Genomic DNA, 21,239 nt, shown 5'->3' with positions numbered 1-21,239 from the left:
CAGCAGGCTTAAGTCTTCTTTTTTGGGGCAGGACTTTCAAATCAGTTGGAGCAGTTTAGAGACACAGTCAACAACAAAGGCAAATGTGACTAGTACTCATGTATTCCTCCAGACACTTGAAAATCCCACATCAAATACCCTACCCTGTGTGTAAACTTCACACTTTGCAAAACCTACAGGAAGGAGGGCTGCAGAGCGATGCACAGCACTGAGCTACAAAAGGATCACAACCTTTGACAAGTTCAGAAACAAAATGTTCAGTCAAGAGTTTCTACAGTGCAGTTTTGAGATTATCTCCAGTCAAGTGTCAATCGCAGCAGACTTTCAAAGAGGACAGTGTAGGGAAAAATAAAACAAACACATCAGCACATTTCCTGCAAGGGGTCGATAAAAAGACCTCATTCTACAAAGACTTATATACCTGATCAACTTCAGATACTTATTCTATCATGGTAGCATACTTGAAGTTAAAATAAAGTCTTTTAAGATGTGGGCCTTAATAATCTACCATCAAATGAGGAATTCAGGGTATTATTTGTTATTTAATTTAGCAATACAGGAAGCCATAATATTAAGTAGAATTGCAATGTGCTATTTTCTGAATGCTTCATGACACTGCTTTTGGAGTAAGTTCATCAGAATGTCATTAAAAGTACATTTAAGCATTCTGAGATAAGCAAAAAGACAATAGACTACAACCTTAAAAAGAAGTTAATGTAATATTAACAGAAGCTATGTAATTAGCTAGCCCAAAACCTCAAGCTGTCTTTAAGCTTCCATGAACAAAATTAATTGAAAGGAGAGAGCAGAAAGAAAAGAACTTAAAGGAAAAAAAAGAGAAAAATAAAGAGAGGGGAACGAAAACCCACACAAGCCTGAGTCCCTCACTGCTGTTATTCCTCCACAAGCGGAAATGCTTGGCTCAGTCCTGGCTTAGGAGGCATAAACATCATTGAAATTCAAAGGCAGCTCCAAGAAAGAGGACGCCTCAATTGGTATGCAAGTGGTGTTTTCTCGCCCTGAATACATTATGAACTTGCAGCATGCTAATATGCCATGCTATCATAAGCACCAGATGGAACAGTAGGCAGTATATGTCCCATCAAACCTCAGGAAGATGTATTAATGTTCCTGCTCTTTTTTTTTCTTTCCTTTCCCCTCCCCCTTCCCTACTACAACCCTTCAGCTGTGTCCCTAGACTGGCACATTTCTTAGCATCAGTCACCTGCTCCTGAAAGCACAGTTCTCCAGGGTTGCCTCATCCTCACCAGGTGGTGCCAAGCATCTTTCCGATCTTTTTTTCTCGCAGAAGGTAAAGGCCACAAGACATGTCAGTCTGTGCTTACTGAAGGGTACCAAGTGCAAAAGATAACATCATGAGATAAATGATATATGAAGAAAGACTTTGGGTTTAAAGCTACCACAATTGTTTTAAATTATGTATAAGTAGCGTGGCACAAATTTTCCCCTCAGTGCAATTGGCAAATGAAGAACTGGGGGCAGCAATAAAGGGTAAGATTTTCTATATAACCCAATAAAACAGGAAACTGGATTAAAGTTCTTTGAACTGAATTCCTTTTCTCACAACACTGGAAACCTTTTCAGAGAAGATGAACACAATTCAACGGCTATTTATAGGGTAGAGGGCAGGGTTTAATTTTAAGTCAGAGTATGAAAATGGCACACAGGTAAATCAATTCACAGGATTTATTTTTTTCTTTAATTAGAAATACGACATTCTTTGGCTTTTATAACTAAAGAATTGCTTGGACACGTATGTATGGTTCTAAAGAAGTACAGAATTTTAATGCTGCTTTGCATCATTAACAAACTTAGCCCCAAGCAGGTTTTATCTGTCTAAAGAGAAATGTAATCTAGTATTCTGTATGAAAGTATATGCATACCTATACAAAACTAAAACACAGGAAAAGTTCAGGTAATACCAGAAGATCTATCTTGTCATAGAAATATGCCTCCTATTGAAATGTACAGTTTGCAAGAATTTTTTTTTCCCCTTCTACTGGGCCCTTCAAAAGATAAAATAATGTCCTCAAGACTGAAAAGTGTGTGCATTAAAGCAACAAGTAAGAAAGACCTGAGATGCCTGAAGGAAAGCAAATCAGCTTTTTGTATTTGAAGTTTTAATGTTCAAGTTTCTTTAAGCACGTTTGCTTTTCAGAAAGAAATCACATCAGTAAACATTTTGCTAATTTCTTATATTTTAGAAACTACCTGCTGATTTACAAACAGCTCTCACTCAGCATGTAGATCCATTATTTTCCTATCAACATTAGCCTTCTCATAAGTACGTCTAATTCTGCAAGACGTTGAGTATTCACAACTCACACAAACTTTTCCAGAAATTAACACTGCTCAACACCACACAAGAGCTACATGAGTTATCAGCTGCCTAGATAAGATTTTTGCAAGTATTTAGGGTCTGGCTTACAGGGATTTCCCCCCAGCCATCCAATCCCAACTAAAATTGAAAAAAAATAATTACTTTTTTCTTTCAAGCAAAGCACTTTATGACTGTTATTCACAAATAACAGGCATTATTCTAGCACCTATGAAGTCCAGATAAACCCTAATGCAAGGATGTCTTAGGAACTGAGTCACAAACCAGACCTTTCTTTTTTTTTCTTTTTATCTTCCTACTCAACATTGGGGGGCTTGTTTTGTTTCTTAATATATAGCCTTTAAGGATAATTTGCTAGATTATGATTTGCATTGTGCAAATAAGTCTATTCAAGTCCATTATCCTGCATTATAAAGTAATTTCTGACACCTTAACAGCACTCAATTTAATTACAACACACTGAAACAGTACAGCTGACTCCCAAAGGAACCTGTCTGGATCAGAAGATGATGGTATATGCTAGTTGCTGATCCTCTTTCACCATCAGATTCACAATCAACTGTTTCAAAGAATGGTATCAGAATATCTGCATCATCATATTATTTTGCGGTAAAAAGCCCTCAAAACCCAGCAACTGCAAGCAAGAACGCACATATCCTAGACCTGTAAGCAGACATATTTAAAACCCAGCAGCTTTGCTGTAATGACCAATAGAGATAAAAGAGAAAAAAAAAAAAAAAAAAAGGCTTTGATTTTGATTCAGCAAGCATCTATTTCTGCAGCAGAATCCCCATTGGGTAATTCATCTGGGCATCTATTCCATACTCACTGTGGCAGGACAGCAAAAACACTTAAAGCCTCCAAAAAGAAAAACACTTGTGACAAGACTATTAGGCATCCCTGGTGATTAAGTAATAGACACTCATTATTTCAAGACTGTCTTGTACCAATGCCACAGACAAAACCATGCAATCACTATTTGCTGGTGTCAGAATGAAATCAAGGCATTGCAATTTTCTGGGGGGTTTTTCAAGAAAAATAAAGTTATTTAGCAGTATCCACAAACCTCTTTCTGAAAGAATACAGAGGTTAGCTAAGGAGAGAGGTATATCATTTCACTTGTGGCTCTATGGAGGGATTCAGGTCGATACCTGAAATGTAGGCAGTATTTTTATCTTTGGAGCTTTTACAGACTCTCAAGAGCAATTTGAAGCAAAAGCTTTAAAGCAGCATAAACTAAAGAATTCTGGTTTGCCGGTCACTGAAGATAAAATACCATTGCTTTTCTTCCTTAAAATGAAAATAATTGGAAATTACTAGTCTACCAATTAAGATGTCAGAAGCAGCAGCCTGGCTGGTCAGCTGAGAAGCAGTCACACAGATCCAACCTTTATTCCACCAAGACTTTATTCTGTCCACCACCACCACTTTATTCTGTCTATGCATAAACGTCTGAAGAGGGCAAAGACAGATTACACTGGCTGTTCCTCAGACAGTAGAGAGCTTGCTGTATACACTTTAAAGACCCTGATTTCATACCAAGCTCTCAGTGGAAGTTTCATGAAAAGACTCATCTCCTGCGCAGCAGCCTTGCTTATTAAATATAGAAAGCCCAAATATAGATTTGCTTTTACAACCAGAGAATAATGTAAAGAGAGATGTAAGTAAATTAACAAAACAAGTATTCTTCATAATACTTTAGAAATTTAACAGGAGAGACACAAATAGCATTTCCAGAGAGTCTACAGTCTTACTTCTCCATTTGCAAGTGGACAATAAAGTGCTCACACTGACTATCAAGGATTCAGAAAAGTAAAACATACATTATTTCTGCTCGATCCCGTTTTCAAATTGCAAAGGACTTTTGTTTCTGAAGATGCTGTGCAGTGTAATGGAAATCTCAGTGTAAATTAGTCAAATATTGACCCCAATAAATTATTCCAAGATCTAATATGAGTAAGATCAACAGAATCACAGAATCAGCTAGGCTGGAAAAGACCTTTAAGATTATCAAGTCCAACCTTTACCCCAGGACTGTGAAGTCCATCACTAACCCATGTCACTTTTATCTTTTACAGCAGTGGCCAGATTAAGTTCCAATTTTCTCCCTGCATAACCTAGCAACATCCTTGTACTCCTCATACACAGGTGACAGTCCCTTCTTTTACAGGTGACAGATCCTCTTTTTTTTTCCTTGAGGTCAAGCAGTATCTACCTGTTCAGCCACACTGGTTTCTTCCCCAGATTTCAATTTTTGGCACTTGGGGACCGCCTGCTCCTGTGCCTTGAAGATTTCATTCTTGAAGATTGTCCAGCTTTCCTGGACCCTTTTGTCCCTCAGCAATGTTGAAGAATTCTGCCAACCAGCACCCTAAACAGGCCAAAGTCAGCCGTCCAGAAGTCTAAAGTAGAGGTTTTGCTCACCTTCTTCCTGGCTTATTCAAGGATCAAAAATTCTATCTTTTTGGTGATCGCTTTGCCCAAGATGGCCTCCAATCATCACATCACCCACCAGTTCTCTGTTTGTGAACAGCAGATCTAGACAGGCATCTCCCCTAGTTGGCTCACTAACCAGCTGGGACAGGGCATTATCTTCCACACCCTCTAAGAACCTCCTGGATTGTTTCCTTTCTGCTGTGTTGTACTTCCAGCGAACGCCTGGTAGGTTGCAGTCCCCCAAGGGCTAGTAATAGTGAAACTTCTCCCAGTTGTTTGAAGAACACTTTATCCATAGCTTCATCCTGGCTAGGTGGTCAATAACAGACCCCACCAGCATTATTTGCTTGGTTGGCCTTCCCCCTGATCTTCACACACAAACATTCAACCTTATCACTCACAACATTAAATTCCAGGCAATCGATGCACTCCCTGACATATAACACAACCCCACCACCTCTTTTTCCTTGCCTATCCTTTCTGGAGAGCCTGTAGCCATTCAATGCAGCACTCTAATCATGCAAAACATTCCACCACATTTCCGTGATGGTGACTGTCATTATTTTCCTGCTTCACAATGGCTTCCAGCTCCTCCTGTTTGTTGCCCATGCTGCAGGCATCGGCACAGATGCATTTAAGTTGCCCTGAGGATCTGACCTCCAACAGCAGCATGCTACCCCATGGCTCATTCTAGCAAGCTCAGTGTTAATCCCTTTCTTTTCCCTTACAACCTAGTTTAAAGCCCTCCTTATGAGCCCTGCTAGTTCCTGGGCTAAGATCCTTTTTCCCCTTTGGGACAGGCATACCCCATCTGCCGCCAGCAAGCCTGGTGCCACACAGACTGACTCATGGTCAAAAAAACCAAGATTTTGATGTTGACACCAGTCCTGGAGCCAGAAATTAATTTGTAAGATTTTTCTTGTGCTATCATTGTCATTGTTTGTGACTGGCAGGAGGGACAAGAAAACTACTTGTGTTTGGGAGAACCCTGAACCAGTAGCCCCAAGGCCCTGAAGTCCTTTTTGAGTACCCTCAGGGTTCTTGTTGAACAGATTTCCTCATTGCCCACCTGGAAGACTAGTAAAGGATAGTAATAACTGGGATGTACCAGTTTTCTGGTGATGTTCCTTACCCTGGCCCCAGGGAGGCAGCAGACTTCCCTGTGAGTTGGGTCAGGTCAACATATGGGGCCCTATGTTCCTCGCAGGGTGGAGTCACCAATCACCACCACTCTTCTATTTTTCCTAGGTCATGATACGAGGCATTCTCTGACTATTCCATGGTGACTCTTCTAACCTGGGTGATCTTTATCTACTTCATCATCTTCCTCATTTTCCTGATCCTCAAGTACCAGGGCCTCGAAACTGTTGTAGAAGGGTACTGCTCTACAACAGTATAGCTGCTTCCAACCTTCTTCCAACCTACCCTGTCTCCTAGGTCCCCTCCACCTGCCTAGTAAAATACAGCTCCACCAGTCAATCTTCTCAGATTCCCTTATGCTCCTTAGCCATTCCATCTCTTTCCGTAGCTCTGCCATCATGCAGAGCACATCATCAACCTGGTGACACCTTGCACAGCTACCATTCAACATCATCAACAGGTTCTGACACTCACTGCAGCCAGATACCTGGACGCCTACATGTTTTTGAGGGACATCTGTCGGGATTGCCACATCCTTTCTGGCCAGCAGAGAGGACTTAGTTTTCTTTGCCTTCTGCTGTCAGGATGCCATCCTTGAGCAACTTCTTGATGACCACTGGCTGTGCTTACCTCTTTAAGTATGCCAGGCTTTTGGGCCCTTCCCACTCACTGCTGCTGCCGCCCAATGCCCTTGTTTGCCTGCTCCATCTGCTGTGCTCTCAAGGGCAGTGTTTTATCCATTCAGAAGTAGTGCTGTCCCTCCTGATGCTGTCCCCTGTGAGTCAGCTGCTGAGTCAGCAGAGCTGCCAGCTCCTGGGCAAGTCCTGACAAGGACCTGTGGCTCCCTTTGTGGCTCTTGTCATTCAGGACCAAGACTCCTGGACGCTGTGTTTTCCACACTTTCCGGTGCTGAAGGTGTTCACTCTACAGCTACTCACCTTGGCAAAAAGAAACTCTCCTTCAGGACCCTAGAGCGAGGAGATGCGACAGTGCCATGGAAGAATGAACTCAACCAATGCGGACCACCTGAATTCTAGAAACTGAGTTTTATCACTGTCCTCCATCCGTCAGAGGAGAAATATAAACTAAAAACATCCCCAAGACCAAAGACGTAGTAAAAGCTGTCAGAAACCAGTTTCCAAGAAGAAAACTAATGTCTTTCCAAGCTATTCAATGGCTGTGACATCTGACCTCACTGGATATCTAATTATACCCCTTTACAGACATAACCAAAGTTGCTTTAATGAGCATTTTTCAAAAGCCTTCTTTACTGTTTTAATAACTCTCCAAATCCCTATGGTTCACTCAGTATTTCTTGGTGTGTATTTTCAAAAACTGATACAAACACCAATTCCTTGTCAAAAAGAACAAGGTTATTACATCCTTTTCTAAAGATCATTTCTGTACACTGCAGTGCTTATAGTTTAAAAAGGTGAAAAGTAGTGTACCCTGTACAGTTCCAGGTAAAGAAAAGTAGCTAAATGAAATAGTAGTGCTGTCTACAGAAAGTTGCCTCTTCTAAACTTCAGTTAGGAAACTTTCTCCTAACTAGAATACAAATAAATGTGTGCAAACCTAGCAGATATAATTATGCAATCAACAATTATGTGGTGAAATGGACTGGAAAAATAAAATTAAAACAATAAATGTTAATTTGTATTTGCTAACCATGACTGATGTGGTTCGTGCTCTGCAAGGCACAAAATCCTTTAAAACAAAAAATTATTAAAAAAAAAAATCAAGGAATTGTATGGGAAAGGCACATATAGCAAAAGTCTATGGAGATGGCATTCACTTGGATTATAAAAAAGTTACAACAAAAATTCAAGGCTGTGTACACAAGCTTGTTGTCCTGACTTAAAAGGGCCACCAGAATATATCTGGAATGCACAGTTTAAAAGCAAGAATCAAATTGTGGCTGTATTTTCATATGATATGAGTGCACACATTTTCCAAACTCTATTCTTGTGGCAGGAAGACTATTTGAGTCACATGTGTTTGCATGACTCACAAAACATATATTAAGCAGAGATCTGAAAAAAGGAAAGGGAAAGGCCCTGTATCACTAAATCAGGAGACCACTCCTTTAGCAGGATGTGGTTTCAAAACAGAAGCGCAGCAAGACAGTGAACCCAGCACCACTAGAAGAATCAGAGGGGAGAAGGGGACTACAAGAATCTGCATCATAGATGTATAGGGAGGCTCCCAAGGCTTGAAGAAGTGGATAATATGCATATAAAGAAAATTCAAATAAAGCATTAGAACTGAAAGGGTACCAAGTTAAATTTTAGAGATGCTTTCTGAATTACCTACAGAAGACAGAATAGTGCATTAACCCACAGAAGAGAAAAGATGTATCAATAAGCTGGAAAGGACAATGGACTTTGAAAGGTAAAGCATATTCCTTCTTGAATCATCATTTCACACTTCACTGTAGTTAAGCATATGCAAATCTCACTTCCTGAAAATCTCAATTCATTACAGCAAACCCCCTTTTTTAACCAAGAATGATACAGGTCTGACCCTATACCAGATCTGCACAAACTTGCAGTATGCTTGAAGGGTTACTAAAAATACATTCTTCTTCCTTATTCCTCAGCCTCTCCTCCAAGAGGTGATCAATACTGATTCCTTTCTCTCTTCTATTTCCACACCTCTATTAGTCTTTGTTAGCTCAGTATTGTCAATATGCAAAAAATACAGCAGAGCTTGTTACAGTCTGCTTCCAAAGGGATGTCCATAATGAATGAGAACCGTATGAGCAGTACTCCTAATAACTGAGTCCACTGCTGATGGTATTTCCTTTCAAACTTTAGAAATGTTTCCTGCCACCTTTGACTTACACTTTGTGTCTGTTTAAAAGCACGGTTAAGTTGCAGGCATGGTTCCAGAACATATATCCACACTAATACCGAAATAGCAGGTTGGATAATTTAAATTAAATCAGATGTGTGGGTCCTACCAGATAGTTATTCCTCATGATAATTTCACAAGACTGCTACATCCCAAGAGCAAGAAGTAGAAATAAAGGCACAAATCATTACGCAACGTCATGGAAAAGCTCAAGTAATGCTGTAGCTTCATGCCATAGGAATTTGGGCAGCAGATTTTTAGAAGTTGGATCAGTTCAATGTCTCTTTTGACACTACAGCCCTAAACCAGCTGCAAGAACATTACTACCAGGTGGTGTACTGCAGTACAAGACAAAACCAAAAGGTCTGCAAACCTGTAGTGAAGCAGCTCCTCTCAAATCCCAAGGTCTCCAGCAACTTTTCTCAAGTTCTTCTGCAATTAATGCTCACAATGAGGCTATTTCTTCACAATCTGCCTCTAACTGGCAGTAAAGAAGAAATTGCTACTAGGAAAAAAATAAAAAACACCCAACAGCATAGAGAAATAAATTCAGCTTTTGTATGTGGAAGAAAAGCTCCATGAACTACTACAGGAAAGAGGTGCAGCCCTTTCAGCCAGGACTGAGCGTGACAATTCTGCTCTCCGACTAGCATGGAAAGGCAAAGTTCATTCTGCAAGTTACAGATCAGATAATGGTTTCAGATCCAACTGGAGGAATACGTAACTTTAGGTGCTCCTGAAACCCCCCATGAAACACAACACAAGAGCCAATTCCACAGATTGCTCTGCTCTCCCCTACACTGCACAGGGCTAAAGCACCTCAAACATCATATCTAAAACAGGTAACAGATCCAGCAGAACAAAGAATCATGCAGGCTGAAGTGACCTCAGGAGATTAGACAGTACATGCCCTACTGCCTCAAAGCACGTGCAGTTACATCAAGTGGCCAGGGGTTTGTCCAGTATGGCATCTTCAATAACAAAAATGCCACTACGTTTCTGTACAACCTGTTTCAGTTTCTGACCATCCTTATTGTGAAGATTTTTTTTTCCTTGTATCTACTGGGGATTTATCATGTTCTATTACTTGTGCCTACTGCCTCTCATCCTATCACTATGCACCTCTGAGAAGAGTCTGGCTCCATACATCTTTACACACTCCCATGATAGAAAAGATATCAAGTTGGTTATATTTAACTAGCAACTGCCTACAGCTCACAAACAGGGAAATACTGGAGATAGGATGCTTTACTCCTGCCTTTCAAGAGCCTCAGTAACTTGGAGACATGGGATCCACAGCACTTCTCCCTCCTCCAGAAAACATGTCCATATCCTCACCTTCAAAAGATTGGCAAGTGGAACCGGTTTGCATATATATCTTGCACACTAGGTGAGACAGAAAAGGTAAGCTTTGATTTTACTCAGGTTTTTTGAGGGGAAGCCTCACTCTGGAAGTGAAACACATGAATTCTGTCCTGGGTTCATCAGTAGCAGTCATTTTTCTCCTTCTTAGTAGCTGATGCAGTGCTGTGGTTTTGACTTTCAGCCTGGGAACAGCGCTGATAACACCGATGTTTTTAGTTGTTGCTCAGTAATGTTTACTCTCACCAAGGACTTTGAGTTTCATGCTCTGCCAGGGGGAGGGGAAGCCGTGAGGAAGCAGAGACAGGACACCGACCCAAACTGACCAAAGAGGTATTCCATACCACAGCACATCATATTCACTATATAAACTGGGGCCAGCTACCCAGAAGGACTAGATCACTGCTCAGTTGGGCTGGGTATAGGTGGGCAGGTGGTGAGTGGTTGTATTATCTTCTCTTGTTATTTCCCTTACTATTATTATTATTATTGGTGGTAGCAGTAGTGGTTTGTGTTATCCCTTAGTTACTGGACTGCTCTTATCTCAACCCGTGGGAGTTACATTCTTTCAATTCTCCTCCCCATCCCTCCAGGAGCAGGGGAAGTGAGTGAGTGGCTGCGTTGTTCTGGGTTGCCAGCTGGGCTTAAACCATGACAAATTCAAATCCTCCTTCAATTTACTCAAGCTCAGGTCTGTAATGTATTCCCACAGCAGGGGGACAGAAGGGGAAGCTACTGCCCAGCAGTAACTTATATGGGATGGGAGTAATCTCCATTGTTCTTATCCTGCCTGTGAACTGAGCAGGCAACATTTCAGGAGGGATAAAGGCCTCAGATCAACAGCAGCAAGGATGATGCAGCTCCCACACTGCTCCTGTGCTTTTTCTGGTGACTTTTGCATACAAGAGGCAGAAAGAACAAGTGTATGCTGGAGAATAAAACATGGTGCAGAGATGGCTGAGCTCCTAGAGAGTTAAGCCAGGGAATACAGACAGCATGGTACAGCATGGCAAGGCTTCACCAGCTTCGCAGAGGAACTGAGTGAACGTGATGTTAGCAGTGGGATACTGAAAGAAATCAGCCTTGCCAAGCATGCCGATATGGCTAGACTATGCGTACACGTGAAAATCCAAGCACTGCTGTTCTGCCCTGCGGATTTCCTGATTTAATCTCTACTCGCCTCAGCACCACTGGCTCTGTGCTCCATCTTAGACCACACATTTCTGGAAACATAGAAGTAAGCCTGCACTTGTGAAAAGACCAACATTTGTGAATATGCACTGGGCTTCCTCTGAGACTATACACCAGATCCAACTGTGCAAACATCTCAGACACAGAAATGCTTCAATTCCAAAAACAAATATAGGTGTGAACTCAGCACTGGCCTGCTTAACCCTATCAATATTGAGACAGAACTTAGCCTGCGCAGATGCATGCCTGGGAAACTTTGAAGCTGTAATAGTGGTGCATATGGAATAAGGAGAAGGTTGAGGGATGCAATTTTGGATTTGGTAACCAGCTAATGTTTCAAGTGCAGAAGTCATCTCGTGTGCTTAGCCGTCTCGTGTGCTTAGCTTTAGTCTGTGAGCTGGTAGCAAGGGATAAGGCTTCGGCTGTTTTGTTGTAGAGTTATTACTGATGTACAAACTTGGAAGAAGAAAGGATGCAACAAGCAAAACAGAAAACTGGTAGAGGTATATGTACAGGTCTGAAAAGGGCCAGATGAAATGTCTTCCTCTACTCTTACGTATATCAACTTGCCTATCTGGTCTTTTCAAATTGGCATATCACATCACTTTATAATTTATTTTACCCAAAATTGGTATTAAAGCCTTTTTCTCTATCACATAGACACAGATCACATTCATTTGCAAGCTATGATGGTTATGCCTTAAATACATGAGCATGGAGCCCAAAATCTTCAAATGAAGATGTGAACGGTACTAAACACCCTGCACACACCGAGGAAGTACCAGTCCTGAGAAAGCGATTCGTTTTTACCTCTCCAGCTAAGGGGCTGAGTTGAGAAACACTGAATCTCCACAAGGAAAGAGTATTTGGGACCCTCCTTAAATACACACACACACACACACACACACACACACACACACACACACACACATATATATATACACATAAACCAGCCATTTCTGCAGCATGATCTGCATCCCATGACGTGTTAGCTACTTTCCATGCATATGTAGCAACACAGCCCCATGGGTTGAAAATAAGAGCAACAATGTCATACAAACTTTCTAATTTATTACTACCATAAAAGAAGAAATTTGAAAAGCAAGTCATTTCCCATCATCTCCCAAATCCCACAATACATATTTGAAGAACCTAGTGACCAACGGTCCTCTTAGGGAAAGAGCTTTTCACTCCTATCTTACTCCTGAAGAACATGAAGTCATTATGTGGGATGACTGGAATAATGGCGCAAGGTTAACACTTGGACTTCAGTATTTCCAGACACATTTTCCCTGTTTGGCAGGAAACTTGTTTTGTAAGACACAGAATTGTCCTAATATAACAGCATAGCAACTGCAACTTAAAACAGAACAAGTCGGTTAATGGACTGTTAGAGGATTTTTGCTGTATAACAGCATTTAGACACATGTATTTAAAAAAACAGGTGGATAATCCAAATGTTCAGTTACTAGGACACTAACAGTTATGTCCATGGCAATTTTGTTTCTGTTCTTTAAACAAATCATCACTTGCAAGCACTAATGTTAAAACCAGAAAGCCAGTCTAGTACACAGTGGCTATAAATGCCAAATCAATTTTCAGCAGATAATAAAGTCCATGTTTTACAATCAGCAATGCACTGTTTTACTACCCAAAATGTAAGCTAATAATATATAGCTCTGCTAAATGGAAAATGCAGATATGCTGTTAAGAAAAGGGCTGGCTGTGAGATGATGGATCATTTCTGCTGGGACCTTCTTAAAGCTATGTGCAAATGTTTTGAAAATATCACATGATGTGGCCATGTGTTAAAAATTACAGCCAGTTAAGTTCTCTGCTAAGAAAAATATGTGGGCAATTTATGAAATGCACTCCAGGATGGAGATATCTTAAGTAAAACCAGATTTTGAAAACAAACCTTTTTTTTTTTTTTTTTGAAACATGAACTTAAGAAAAAAAAAAAAGTTGCGGCCACATCTGGAGAGCAGAAGTAAAGAAAGGGTGGTCTGACCTAATACCAGGCCATCTTCTGAAAGAGCAGCATTATTTCTGGGCTACAATGACTGTGATCACTGATTGTCCTTTTAAGGAAACCATGCTGAATACTGCCATGGGCAATAATAAAGCATTTTGTAGGCCAACATCTGTTCTTTGAAAGTACTATAAAATGACTGGTGGATTTGTAATGTTTCATAAATAAAGTCCGGAATAAACAGTTCTTAAAAAAAAAATAAAAAAAACAAGGGAGAGGGGGAAAAAAGGGTAAAAGGGACAACACATTCACAGTAATCAAACTGGTGTATGGTATTAGATTTGAACACTGTTCCCCCAGGATCAATTATTTAGAGATAAACACTTCCTAGAGTTCACTACATAGAATGACAAAATGGTTAACTTGGTTACTGCAAGCTGCATGTTAACGGGATTATCTGTCTAAAGACTTTTCTCAGAGTTGCAGTAGTGCCTAAACAGATCTGAATCACTTTTACAGCGTTTGATTAGGCAGCCTCACTGCTGTCACTTTGCCCTGACAGGGAAGGGAGGAGGTGAGCAGCCAGTCGCAATTATAACAGTACGTGCAGTTCATCTTTGAAGGGCAAATTTTGTTTGTGTAAGTGTTATCGCTACACATAAACCAGAACCCGTCTTTATGACTTCCTGTTCTTTCCCTCAAAGAAGGACTTCAGATGTCAGAATCACTAAAGGGATGCTTCTGAAATCAAGACTTCACACGTACACAAAAGGCAATGACATAATATCAGATTACATAAAAATACACATCCTTTTAATCTCCTGTACATAATGTGCTTACTTTTAGAATACAAAATCTGCCCCAGATGGCTAATAATGCCCATTTGAAAAAAAACACCACCACAATATTAAAGGGCTAAAATATGCTGCGAACAGATTGAGAGGCAGTTCATCCTAGAGGAGAGTAAAAAAGTGCAGATGGGTGTCAAAAATAGCCAAGTGTCAGATCTGTTCAAGTATCTCCATTCTGGCACATGCTCCCAGTCACAGCTGTTAGTGTATTCTCTGTATCCAAGTGCAAGGTTTTCTAACACTCTGAGCTGACATTAAAACACACTTCTTGCTTGCTACTGCTCTAAGAGAATGCTGGAAATTAAAGATTTATTTAATGGTAAAGCTTAACAAGTATTGATAAGGCTGTACATACTTGAGTGTGGCGCATGCCATTTTGATTAAAGATGCATGAAATTTTAACCAGCAGGTAGAGTAAGTAATTTAAATGCCAAAGGCTTAATAGGTTTTCAGAAACCTCCACTCTAGGCATTCCAACACTGTTTGCCAATAGCCCCAAATAATGCACACAAGGATCAAAACTGGTAAGATTGTCTCATTTTAGTTACATTTAAGTATCTTAATAAAACACAGAAATATTAAGAGAGCATGAGTCTGATAAAAATATAAGGGAAACAGGAGTGGAATCAAATTATACAGAATGGAGTTTTCCAAATTAATGAATTACCATGATATTTCTAATGGAGACCACATTCCCAGGAACATAATGCATGCAAATCAAATTTGACATTTAAAGGGTTAAATTGACCTTTCATAGTCCTCAGTTGTTATCTATGCAAATTAATTTGCCCATATTTCAACCATATAAATCCTCTTAGCCTTGTGCTTTGAGCAAACAGAGACCACTTTCTTGACACAACTAGAGATCAGCAAACATACCAGCAGTAGGGTTCGACCCTGTATAAAAATCCTAAAAGGAAAACATTTTTCCAACAACTGGCAATACCTACATGCAACTGTGGTTGCAGCAAACTGGCAGATACTGTTTCAAAACACCATCTGTGAGGTGTACAGACTCTCTGTGATCAAGCATAGCCTCTTCTGCCTGTCCTACCCAAATAATCCACAAGAACCAGCCAGCTGTAGGATCTCTAGCCCTGTCTTTTTTTATCCAGAGACACAGGCTGCTATAATCAGGCACATGGCTTTCTCAAGTCCTTACCAAAGGGGGAAAAAAAAAACCCCAAACAAAACACACCAAATTCAATCCACTCAATTGTGGTCAAGCATCCCACAAAACCCCTCAGACAAATCTCCCGGCATAGAAGCCCTGTTTTCATTGGCAATAACAATTATCAATCAGACAAGCAATCATAAGATCCAAGGATAATATTTTCCTGAGGAAACCACCTATTAAAATTTCCAGCTCCACGACAATTCCTCTAATTCAGCAGGGTGTTTTTTTTTTTATTGTTTTGTTTTGAATCAACATATTTCAGCGATCTGCCCAGTGACAGTTAAGGACTACAATTTAGGACAATGCTGGAATAATTGTTTTACAAATCTCCTTCACTTCTCTGACAAAAACAGCTTCTCACAGAGAGAATTTCAGCTGATGGGTGAATGCTGTGAATGATATCTACCGATCAAATGTTTGCAGCTTCAAGGTAGAGCTGACAGTCACGAAAGCCAGCCCGAAGCTGCATTTCTCTTCACTGAAAATGATCCCCCGTGCAGAGACCCGCACCCACAAAGCCGGTGACTTTCTGCTATTTCTATCCCTTTTCACTGAAACATCCAGTCCTGCTGTAAGTATCATCTCTGGCAGTTCCCTTGCACAAATTCCCCTCCCCCAAACATATACACAACAGAATTAGCATCCACAATCGCTCCATACCCGTATCAGCTTGCAAATCACCCTCTATATTAAAAGAGAAAGGAAAAAAAAATACTATCAAAAAAACAATTAGCGTTTCCTCATTTAAAACCAAAAGAGCTGCAATAATTTCAACTCACCAGGCATCCTTGGATAAAATATACCACACTGTAAATGGCTCTCTCCTAAAAGCAAGCTTATTTAGGGCTCAGTGCCTCCTGTTCTGGAATGAACAGAGAGAAACGAGGAGGGCCATCAGAACTGGCTGTGGCAGCGTAGCTGGAGGCAGGATGCTGGGCGCGTGCGTTTGCCAGGCAAAGACAGATGGAGAGCTGACACTCTGTATTGCACTTGGAGCAGAAATGTGAATGATGACAGGAGCACATGTGGCCTTGAACCCAGCCCTGTCTCTTCAGGCAGAACAATGACAGGGATGTGTGTGCAAATTATCACAACCCTGGCTCCCCTCAGCTGACTCCTTTTACTCTACCTTTCACACCAAGTTCCAGATGACCAAAGAATAGAAACTAAAATGCAGAGTGATAAGCCAAACACTGAATTATTCATTTTTTCTTTAAAAGTTAACCCTTTCTTTTGCTGACTATTAAACCAAAAAGCATTGCTTCCAATCAGCTCTCCTCCAAAAGTAGAAACAAATTCATTCTTTAACAGCCATAATTTTGCACACCATAGGACTAAGTTTGTTTATTTAGCTGGAAATTTAAAACATGCATGAGGATATATATGAGAAAATCCCCCTTCCTCTTCCTCCCCTCCCCACACTTTTGTCATTATTATGCTGTTTTACTATAGTGAACAGTATCAAAATCACTCCCTTTCTTAGATTCTCAGTAGCATGTGTAAAATAGAACACACTTAGAAAGCAGACCACTTTTATTTTACTATAGTGCTTTTAACCCCCTGGGATTCCTGCATTGATATGTTCCAAACATTTGCAGCTTACTCTCCTTTACCTTCATGGTGATCCATGGGGGATGAAAACAAAATCTTCCCTGTAAAGCTTTTTCAAAAGCTAAACAATCATGTCCTCCCAATTTGTGATTTTGCACACCCCTTAAATGTTTATCCTTCGCATGAATAACGTATGCCTGGCTAGGTTCAATGCACTCTTCCTTATTAAGCTTTAATGGACACCATGATACATAAAACTACAAGTCTTTGTTACAGTGCTTTATCTAAAGCTGGCTATTTTCTTCTCAGCAGTCCCTCTTTAGTCCTTTGTAAAACATCTTTGCCTCTTAGGAGAAACATACGCCTGACTCGCATGCCTTCTGTAGCACGTATAGCCTCACACAAAATTCTAGGCACAAGGAAAAATATCTTCTTTTTTAAAACTCGCTTCCCATTTAGCACTTGCAAAAGCCTCTCGTTTCCTCAGGAATGTTTCTCTCCAGCAGTTAACATGTAGGTCCTGGTTCTGACTTTGCCTTTGCAGTATATGTTTAAACCCATATAGAAAGGCAGCGATTCTCAGTCAGGCCTTCAGCAGCCACGTTTCTCTCCATGTAAAACTCATCCTTTTGCACTTATTTATGCATCCCCCTGATTTTGCGTTATGCCATCCTCTGCCTCTGCTACGCAGAAATAACTCCGCTTTCAGGCCTTCCTCTTCCTTCCTCTAGCTGCTACAGAGCCTGATAACGATCTGTTTAGGAAAAGGACACACATGCGAAATTAAGCACAAAAAAATAACAACCCTTCCAATATCCGGACTGAACTTAAGAATATTTCACACTTAAAGCATATGAGTCACTTCATTTACTGATATTTCTACAATAACTTTTTAACACTATCTAGCTGCCACCCTTAAGCTTCACTTAAATGGGAGAGAGACTCCTAACACAGGACTGCCGAACTCAAGACACTCAAAGCAGCAAAGCAGCAGCTCTCCTCACCCCAGTGAACACCCTGGCACTGACAATGCAACACGTCTGCTACTGGAGGTGGGTCTTTTCTTCACCTTCATCAGATAGGTACTGCGATGAAGTTCTCTAATGGATTTCTGAGTGTCAGAGAGCCCAAGAGAAACACCAAAACATGAAAACATTTTCATGACAGACTGCTTTCGTAAAGGGGGGAAAGGCAGGGGGGGAAGGGGATAAAAGCAAGGGAGAGAAGCAAAGTCTGGGCTATCAAAGCCTTTAAAGAATTTACCATTCTTTTTATTATTTGATGCACTACTTAAAACCAGTCAGTTACTATTGTATTTGCTGTGTTGTTTTTCTTCTTTAATGCTGTATTCTACATGAAAGGAAAAACATTTTCACAGTTGGAAGTGCAACCTTTCATCAACATAGATGTAGCCTGAATCAGCTTCAGAGTAGAATGTAACGCGTCAAAGGTGTGACGCATTTTAATAAAACCGAACAATATTCAGTTTTAAGAAGGTCTTAATATCAGTACATTGTAAATCCACAGACCACAGCTCACGAAATTGAACTTCCATATGCTGTGTGATTATGCATCTTTTTTTTGTGTGTGTAAAAAGCCTTTTTAAGCTGTTATCTGACTACAGTAATTACCACTTAAATTGATCCACGTCAACAAAACCTGGATCCCTGGAGATTCTCACCTAGAAGTCTGCTTGTGGAAGGGGCTAACAGAATGCCTGTGCATCTGAGACTACTTCAGCATTTTCTCAAGCAGCCAGCTGCATGAATAGTTTTTCCCTCTCATTATTTAATACACTGAGGCAGGCTGCAACCCATTTGGCAGTCCTCCCTGAATAAATATCTGTGGATATTTATTCGCTCTGCCCACCCCACCCCCATTTTTTATGCAGTCACTTAAAGCTTGCCCTAACAGTTTTTGCACCAGGTCTGAAATTTTAGCAGGCCAAGCAAAGGTGGACAGTCCTTTCTGTAAAATAGTTTCATTCTCCACTAAGAAAGGAAAGGCAGTGGTTTTAACACACTGTACCACAAGAGTTGGTAGTATCTGTAATACCAAAATGAAAGGGATACAGAGAGTGAAAAACCCAGAAGATAATCTTCAGCCAGTTTCTTTATGGTGCGAATTATGCTACACCTTCCTGGGTGGGAATCAGCTCCTTCTTTGACAATCATTCAAAACACTTTACAAAACAATATTAAAGAATCCTCTACAACTCTTAATATCTTGAAAATGGGTAAAGAAGGCAGAACAGTTTCCACACTTGTATATGTGAAGGGGGAAAATAAGGTTTTTATGCAGTGGATGATATAAAGTCACCAAGACTTAGATCTGATGGAAAAGAGAGATTCCAAAGGATCACTATTTAGAAGTGCAGAGGTTGCCTTCTGCGCAAGGCTAGCTTAATAATAGAGACTGGAAGTCCACTGAAACGCATCTGTAGTTAATGAAAGCTCTGTATTAACAGTGAAGGAAGAATTTAACTCAAAGCTTTTCTGTAGGACTTCTCAACTTCCCGCTCTACTTATAGCAGACTGTTGTGATACATTGTGACTTCACACAGTGGGTATTAAGTGAGTTAATTCAAAGGAGCTGAAACCTCATTGATCCTAATTGAAAGCAATACACCCAACCAAATAGTTTTCTACCCCATCTGCTCTGGCCTGCCACCAGCTATTCAATACAAGAGAATTAATAGTTTCAGATATTCTAACAGACCCAATAAAAGCACTCATTTAAGCAGGACTGCATTAACAAAGTGAAAAACCAAGGGCAAAATGGGTTCAAATGGAGCATTTTACTCCTAGTTGGCTTTAACAAAGCTGAATAATGCTTATTCTGACTTTTTATGTGCAAGACTTGATAAACTGAATGAGAAGGCACTCAATGATCAGCCAACGAGCATTGATGAATGGTCATTAGGACCCCCCCAATCTCAGGGAAGGCCATTCCACAAAGTGGCACACCAGCTTGAAAGGGCGGACTCACTAATGTCCAGATTTCCCCGCTTGCTTGTTCCACTTTCACTTTCAGACCACTGGCCACCAAATGAGGCTGACATATTGGAAAATAATCTTTTATGGGCGAGTGGTAAATAAAAATGGAGGCATTAGCTGGGCTTTCAAATTCAAATCTGCTAGTTTTGTCAGCCCCCAAACGTTTTGATTTTCCACCCAGCTGGAAGCTATTAGTGTTTTCTTAAGGCATCCCACTGACAGGACAAACCCACCTCATGTGTGAGCTGTAGAGCTGATGTGGGGGGACGGGGGACAACCACTTCTGGATGCTTTCTGAACTTTATTTCATGAATTGTCCACCCAAAGTACAGTAAAGGCAACACTTTCAGGAGAAGCTCACTAATTTCTTGCTACCCAGTATGTCCTTCACCTCGTGCAACAGTAGTCCACCTAGGACTGTAATGGGTACCCTCAGTGTGACTTTTTCCATGACATTGTACCTAACCTCCCTTGTTTTTACTGCACTATCACAAAAGAACTCAAGCTATTCAGGAACAGCACTTCTTTCTAAACTCCTACTTCTTTGCTTGGAAAGGGAATTAAGATATTCCAGTAGGATACATGCTTATCTGTTAACAGTAGCTCTTAATGCATGCAACACAAAACATTCGCCAGTAACACTAAACATTTCCCTAAGCATTTCCTTATTGGCAAGGCTTTCTGGACTTACGGGGGTGGGGGGGGGGTGTGTGGGGGGAAAGAAATAGGAACTTTAAAACACACACAGCTCTGTGAAACACAGGCTAATTGAGAGATTACCTGCACAAATACCTTAAGAGTTGAGAGCTAGAGTCACTAAGCTGGGAAGAAATTATCCTTGGTTGTCTAAGAAAAACTGTTCATCATGTTACCTGTAGTACTGGGTTACATTCACTGGAGGTGAGAAAGGATCCATCTCTTGTTTCAGTTAAGTAAACTTAGAAGTCATACTATTTCAACAGGATAATCACAAATTAGTCCTCTAAAGACTTCCTCTCTCTTAAGGAAAGCAACCTTGGCAGTGGGTCAGACTTAGCAACGTAGCTTGCCTATTGCTTTCTGATCAAAAAAAGAACAACAAAAAATAATTCATTCTTGTTGAATGTTGCCAGAAATCCCAGCGGCATTTCTGGTGTATTTCAGTTTTTAAAATAATTAAAATATATGTAAAGATGTATCACAGAAGAAGAGTTACACCAGAAATTGACGCAGAATGGAAGGTCCAACACAGGCTTCAGGTCTTAAAGAACATATATGCCTTTTTGCTCTATATATACATTTTAGTAAGAACACTCATGTGGACAAACTCACATATATGTACCTGTGTTGGTGTCTTATTTCTTTCAGTTGG

At 40.5% G+C, this 21,239-nt stretch overlaps 1 protein-coding gene across 8 annotated transcripts in view; it reads right to left on the bottom strand.

Moving 5' to 3' along the window:
- Nucleotides 1-21,239, bottom strand: part of RUNX1T1 (RUNX1 partner transcriptional co-repressor 1) — a 120,845-nt gene that overhangs the window by 69,960 nt on the left and 29,646 nt on the right. Inside the window, exon 1 of one of the 8 annotated variants that reach the window (XM_061346779.1) lies at nucleotides 16,121-16,306. The exons of the other annotated variants lie outside the window; for them this stretch is intronic. Within the exon in view, the coding sequence (XP_061202763.1) occupies nucleotides 16,121-16,127 (7 nt within the window). The 5' untranslated portion in view covers nucleotides 16,128-16,306. Of the gene's footprint in view, nucleotides 1-16,120; nucleotides 16,307-21,239 lie in introns of those variants that run through there. 8 annotated transcript variants of the gene reach the window in all.

The sequence above is a fragment of the Neopsephotus bourkii genome, unplaced genomic scaffold, assembly GCF_033783945.1.
Source record: "Neopsephotus bourkii isolate Nb327-2 ecotype Australia unplaced genomic scaffold, CSIRO-AGI_Nbou_v1 NB_275, whole genome shotgun sequence".
Taxonomy (NCBI): Eukaryota; Metazoa; Chordata; class Aves; order Psittaciformes; family Psittacidae; genus Neopsephotus; species Neopsephotus bourkii.
This window is presented reverse-complemented; position numbering and strand designations above follow the sequence as displayed.